At 33.7% G+C, this 7,381-nt stretch overlaps 1 protein-coding gene across 1 annotated transcript in view; it reads left to right on the top strand.

Annotated features, from left to right (window-relative positions):
* LOC107692627 (sodium/potassium-transporting ATPase subunit beta-233-like) overlaps positions 1 to 2,672 on the top strand; it is an 8,082-nt gene extending 5,410 nt beyond the window's left edge. Inside the window, exons 4-6 of the mRNA XM_016491783.1 lie at positions 23 to 207; positions 1,014 to 1,097; positions 1,209 to 2,672. Of these exons, the coding sequence (XP_016347269.1) occupies positions 23 to 207; positions 1,014 to 1,097; positions 1,209 to 1,475 (536 nt within the window). The 3' untranslated portion in view covers positions 1,476 to 2,672. The remainder of the gene's footprint in view (positions 1 to 22; positions 208 to 1,013; positions 1,098 to 1,208) is intronic.
* Positions 2,673 to 7,381: the final 4,709 nt, after the last annotated feature.

The following is a 7,381-nucleotide window of genomic DNA, read 5'->3' as shown; positions in this document are numbered from 1 at the left end:
ATGCATTTTTTTTTTTTGACAGATCAACCCGGGGAATTCAAGAACAGAGGTGATCTAGAGAGTGACATGGGTGTCAGAAAGGCATGCCAGTTTTCGAGGTCTTTGCTAGGACCCTGTTCTGGCACTGATGATCGTAATTTTGGATTCTCAGAGGGGAAACCCTGCTTGATTATCAAGCTCAACAGGATTGTGAACTTCAGACCTAAGGTTTGTTAAATACATACAACAATATTCACAAAATGTTTGCAGGATATTTTCATTTTGTTTTTGGAATACCTTTTGCCTCAGACAATGAATTAATTGACTAAAGGTTCATTTTTATAATGCAGAATTTCACAATAATTTCTTGTTTACAGTATTATGCAAATGCTTATATAAGTACATATACACATACTATTATGCTATTCCATATCAACTGACCTGTTTTATTTTTTGTAGTTCATTCATTCAATTTTTTTTCCTTACGAAATATTTTATTATTCAGTATTGATATTTGTATTTAATAATAATAATGAAATATTCTGCAATAACAACAACAATAATGGTACAAATTATTATTGTTATTGTTCATTATTTACAAAATATTGCAAATTATTTTATTATTATTGATTTATTTATCATTCTATTTAATGATAATTATTATTATTATTACAATAATAATAATACTAATAATACAAAAATTCATAATAATAACATTTTATGCAATAACAGCAAACATAATAATACAAATTATTATTATTGTATTTGTTTATTGTTCATTATTTGCAAAATATTACAAATTATTTTATTATTAATCATTTATTGATCATTTTATTTAACAATAATAATGATGATGATAATAATAGTAGTAGTAGTAGTAGTAGTTGTTGTTGTTGTTTATTTATTATTTTAACATTTTTCTTACAAAGTACTATATATATATATATATATATTTTTTATTTTTTTTTTACCTGTATCATGTTGCATGTAAGTCTAATTTGTTTTTATTAAATTATTTCTTATTTTTATTTTAGCCACCAATGTCAAATGAAAGCATTCCAGAGGAGGCAAAGCACAAAGTTCAGTCCAACGTGATTCCTCTCCACTGCACAAACAAGGTGAGCGATCATTTCGCGGCTTCACTGAATACTCTTATTTGCTCGGTAAGATAGTCAAAATGTTGCTAACTGGCAGCACGTATTCTCTGGTCTTCTCTGAAACACCTGCAGAAAGAAGAGGATGCAGGTAAGCTCGGCGAAGTGAAGTACTACGGTATCGGCGAAGGCTTTCCTCTTCAGTATTACCCCTACTACGGGAAGCGCCTGCACTCTCACTACCTGCAGCCCCTGGTGGCCGTCCAGTTCGTCAACATCACTCTGAACACGGAGATCCGCGTGGAGTGCAAAGTGTTCGGGGAAAACATTTATTACAGCGACAAGGATCGCTACCAGGGACGATTCGATGTTAAAATCGGTGTCATGACCAAATCATCATGACCTCTGAACAGAGTACCTCCGCTCTCTCCCTATTTAAAGGCAAACTAAGGCCCCTCTTCTGACCTGAGATACAAAGGCACCAGAGAGAAGTTTCTCACCGGTCTTCCACAGTGTTTAACCGAGGGGATGTTTTTTGAATGTACGAGTGTCTCATGTCAGAAAGAGGCCATTTTAGTTTAGGAGAGATTCATTTAAAAAAAAAAAAAAGAAACGTGAAGAAAAGATTATTTAAAAACACTAGTCTAAAACAACATACCATCTTACACATGTGGGACCTAATATTGTCTGTACTCTTTACTTCAAGCTTTCTGCTTTCAGTCTAGGGTAAGAACGTAAACGCCTGGAGGATTAGCCATAGCATAAAATATTTAGTCTACTACCGAATGAGAAGTGTCCACGATCAAATGTTGTTTTACTGTAAATTACATTTCCTCTACCGATGTAGCCAGCACTGTTTTGTCCCTCTTGTATTGTATTGCTGCCTCATGTGATTTCCCTATATTTAGAAAGTGCACAGTAGTTGCATATGTAGGTTGTTTCGAGCCACGCCATGTGTATGTTTCAGCTTCATTTGTCAAACGTGCCTACATATATGTATAGTTACTTAATGGAAATACACTGGCCTCTTAACATTGCCTTTCGAGGGTATTGACGTTCTATCTTTGCATCTTTTAGGTGTATTAGGTGGGTAATGAACCTTTTTTTCCCTAAAATCACTACAATGTAGGGGGAGGATTGTACTTCTCTTTTAATGATTCGTTTTCACTGAATGTAGATGTTGCTTTTGGGTTTATGGTGTCATTCACGTGTGGAGGGAACCGCTACTGTAGCTTTGACTTTTTTTTTTTTTTACAACTTTGTTTTCTTCCTTGCCTTGTCGTTCTTCTTCTTATTATTGAAGACGTCACGCGGCGTGGTCGAATGTTCGAAAATCCGATATTTATTAAGTGGTGACCTTAAATATTCAGTTCTTGCACATGCTCATGTTCTGCAGAAACTCGTCATGAATGTTAACAATGCCAAAGCCATTAAGATTATTCTAGATTTGATCAGAAGTAATGCAATACCCTGTCCATCGGGATGTTTTGTAGGTGTGCAGTGTCAAACATCAGAAATGTCGAATTTCACGAGTCCCACAAGCTCTCATGTTGAAACGGAACTGGAAAAGACTAACCAAAATAAAGCTGAGACTCTAAAGTTGTGCTGTTTTTATTCCATACAAGTATTTTTTGAGATTTCACATTCTCTTTACAAGACATAACCATAAATAAATGAGCGGCTCTTTGTTAAGGCAAGCATTACTATTACTCATAATTAGGGATGTAAACTAACACTCAAAACACTTTTGGTAATTGCATAGCAGAATGCTAAAATATCTAACTGAACCGGCAAACTAGCATCACAGAGGGAGTTTTGCACATGAACCATTAAAAATCTTAAAAAAAAAAAAAACAGTATATGATCTGTTACGATCTTGTTTACTCTATTTAATCAACACTTATTAGTTAATTAAACATTCTACATGTACATTACCATTCGAAAGTGTATGGTCAGAAAGATTATTATTATTAGTAGTAGTAGTATATATTAGTATATATTATAGGCATGCATCTGGTGCTAGTAGTATCTAGTATATATTAGTATCTAAATATATTCGTATATATTTTAGTATATATTTGTATAATTATTATTACTACTACTATTACTGTAATATTACTGTTATTATTTATTTATTTATTTATTAGATTTTTGTTTGAAAGAAATTAATACTTTTAATCAGCAATGGCGGCAAGGATACATGGATCAAATTGAAGTAAAGACATTATAAATGTTACAAAAGTTTTCTTTTTCAAATAATTCTTTTGAACTTTCTGTTCATCAAAGAATCTGAAAATGTATAACAGTTTCTGAAAAGAATCTGAAACAATGCATCAGCTTCCACAAAAATATTAAGTTTCCTGAGCACCAGATCAGTACATTACAATGCTTTTTGAAGGATCAAATTTAGTTTTGCCATCACAGGAGTAAGTTAAATATATTAACAAATGATAATACTTCTGTTTTTACTGTATGTTTTATCAAATAAATGCAGCCTTGGTGAGCATAGGACACTACTTTCTATACATATACACATATGACTCACAACACGATATTGTTAATTTGGAAATGATTACAAAAATGTCTTTCCATATTAAGATTTGCACAGGAGGATTGTAAGTCTATTTATCCACACTGTGGATAAACATTTTAATCATGATATGTATTTGGCAGACACTCCAGCTGATGACATTAAAAGTTAAAGTGCAGACAGAAAAGAGCAAAAGAGAGAATCCAAATGAGACTGAAGACGGCTCTCATCGGGCCCCTGCTGGGATGAGATACTGAACAGACTCCTGGCAAGAACTTTCTTTTTTATTTGAATTTTAGGTGTTAGGACACCTAGGAATTGGAAGCGATTCTACCTGCTCTGTCATCGTATCACTGGCTGATCTTTGATGGTGATTAACTAATGTGGGCCTTGATGAATTAAAAATGTGCTTTTGCACCCAAGAGGATCTGTGTGCGCCAAGCAGTGCCACCCGATCTCCTCAGACGTGTGATTTCATCGTGAGTCTCACAGTGAGAAAATACTTCAGAATAAGATGTGTTTGTGTGCGAGAGAGAAGATAGTAGGAGGGAATATGAATGGTAATTACACAGGTTTTAAGTGATGCAAAGTGCTTTTCATTAATTAAATGGCCCTTAAGGACCACATAGCAATCATCATCACAAAGATATGTCACAGTCGATTCACATGAATGACTGAAGCACTTCTTTGAGTGGCAACCCAGCACGCCAGACATAATGCTTCAATCATGTATTTTGCATTAATAAAACACTTTCTAAAAGCTGCATTGTATTGACAGAGGACATATGTACTGTCATTTGTCAAAATAATGCATAAATAATATAAGGATGGAATTTTAATCATTTTGCAAGATATCACAACAATCTACTTGAGGTATCTCACACACTTTGTTCTTTGTGAACTGAGTTCTGATTTTAGTTGGACCATCGCTGCTAGAGGAAATAACAGTAGTGTTGCATTTCCTCCCATTGTATGCTATGTGCTTGACAATGGATTTAGAAGCCAAAAAAAGATTTTTGTATCCTTCTCCAGCCTCAGTACTACTTTACTCCACAAATAGAGTATGGTGTTCTTTGGTGTCCAATCGGTTTAAATCATTGATCAAATAAAAGTATATATATTTATTTATTTATTTATTTATTTATTTAATTTAATACATTTGTCATTTGGTTTATTTTTAAAATAATGTAATCTAATCAAACAAAGATTACAACTCTTCAAAAAATAATACAAAATAAAAATTTAATTTTAGTTTGAAGTTGGCAGTCCTTTTTTAATTTAATACATTTGTCATTTGGTTTATTTTTAAAATAATGTAATCTAATCAAACAAAGATTACAACTCTTCAAAAAATAATACAAAATAAAAATTAAATTTTAGTTTGAAGTTGGCAGTCCTTTTACTGATTTTATATACAGTGGGTACGGAAGGTGTAAGAGCCCACAGGGTTTATTATCAGTCTGTCTGAAAAGTTGTGTTTGCAGGCTGATACAAGAAGATTAGCTGCTTTGAAGATGAAATAATCACTAGATTTGCCTAGGATTGATAGGTTAGTGATATCAAAACTTTGAAAGATACTACAATATATGTTTACCAGGGCTGATATTGTTGACTAAGACTATTACAAATTTTGTTGATGAAATTAAGCTAATATATATGTATATACATATATATATATATATATATTAGTGCTGCCAATAAAAGTTTTTGTTTACATTATATATGTGTGTGTACTGTGTATATGTGTATACTGTGTATATACTATATATATATAAAATCATACATTTGGGAAGCAGATCTGGAGGCACCTATAAGGCCTGCCTGCTTTACCACATTATGCCCATCTCTGTGTGGATGAGATGCAATTGTTGATTTATGATGGCGGTTATTAGGCTGAATAAGCACGAGGTGCATCTATTTTTGCACACTTCTTCATCCTTAATACACACAATGCTATTAATTCAGTATAGCCTATAGATGCTATGCATTTCTTCACTCTTATTTATTTATTTGTTTGTTTGTGATAATTAGATGCCAACTATGAAATCAAATATTTATTTGATTGAGTTTCAAGCCTGTTCATTGAAGGGATGTTCTGACATAGCAACAAATTCTGTATGTTTGTAGAGAAGAACTGTCAGCCCTCTGTCTACTCAAATGACGTCATCTCACTGACTGGTGTATCTGATTGAAATTACCCCCTCCATACACTCAATCATCCTTCTCCTCTCCTTCCTTTGGTATTTATTTATTTTAATGTATATAGTTAAGTTAACTGACTATCCATTTATATGAGGTCAAAATACCAAATACCAAAGTTAAAGTCAGGAATAACAAGTTTACTTTAGGTAGATAATTTAATAATGGATAACACACACACACACATCTAAATAAAACATAATTATCTCTGTGCAATATGGTTGCATTCATATCCATTCCAGATACAGTTAATTCAGTGCACAAATAATTTACGGGATATAACTCTAAACCAAAGTTTACCCACTAACAACTGTGAATCAAGCCTTTTGATGTGTGAAAGATCACCAACAGTGCTTACCTGAGGGCAGGCAAATTGCATGCCCTCCACATGGTGCACCATGATTTTTAAATGACTGCCAGCACATAATGCAGTGACTAAAAGAAGCTTTTTACTTGTTTATACAAAGTCATTCTTTCATTATTAACTCATTTTATGTGCATCATGTGCTTGCACAGTGCATGTAATTGGTTTGTTACTCAGAGGAAACATTGTGCAATAGATCATGATGACCTGATCACATTACAGAAACATAAGATCATTATCTCCCTGATTAGAAACCATTCCAATTGATTTGATGATTAATACAATAAAATTATGAGCGGAAAGAATCAATTTGGGATTTGCATTTCTCTAAAGTCAACACTGGTGAAATTATATTGTACTCACACTGCTTTGTTGCATTAAGTCTATATTAGATTATTCGGATATTATCAGTTCTAATGACAATGAATAAACAGACAATGGAGTGGTCATATTGAATCTTCCTGTGGGTGGAATATGATATTAAGCTTGAGTAAGCAGTAATGTTCACTTCCTGCGTGTGCGGATGGTTTAGCAGCGGTGGGGGAGAACAGACTCAGCAAAGAATACATGCTGCACTGTCCTATAAATAAACGAATAAACGCAAATCCTCTTGTATCTTCTTCTTCTGCTTCGATAAAGAATTTAAAATTCTATTGATGTGTTATCTAGGACATTCCCCCTGGTAAAACAAATCAGTAGCACTCATGATTGACCCTGATCTTTAACAGCCCAATAAAATTAGCCGGGGTGGAGTGTTGTTCCCTCTCACGTGCGTCAGCACTGAACAAGAACATTAATAGAATATGAAATATACAGGCGGCTGTATAAACCATGCTGAGCATGCACCTGTGCTATTTATAAAACCTTGTCTTTTCTGGGAAGGACTAGTGCTTACATCATGAATACAATCCATCTTGGGTTACAACTTAACTGGAACTGTTACCTTCAAACGCCCTCTAGTTCCTCCGTGCTCAAACATGCTATTTTGCCTGCCTTTTGTCCCTTTTTACACACACACACACACACACACACACACACACACCCATTTACTTTGCTATCTAAATAAGGGAATACTTCAGAGTATTGTTTTATATACAGTGGTGGCCAAAATTATTAGAACACTAGTATTTTCACCAGCTAAAAATGGGTTTAAGTCAGTTATTTCTATCTTTTGCTGTAGTGTGTCAGAAGGAAATATCAGTTTACATTTCCAAA

Source organism: Sinocyclocheilus anshuiensis, unplaced genomic scaffold (assembly GCF_001515605.1).
Source record: "Sinocyclocheilus anshuiensis isolate Anshui unplaced genomic scaffold, SAMN03320099.WGS_v1.1 scaffold50, whole genome shotgun sequence".
Lineage (NCBI taxonomy): Eukaryota > Metazoa > Chordata > Actinopteri > Cypriniformes > Cyprinidae > Sinocyclocheilus > Sinocyclocheilus anshuiensis.
The sequence above is the reverse complement of the archived record's forward strand: the minus strand, read 5'-3'. Positions and strand labels throughout refer to the sequence as shown.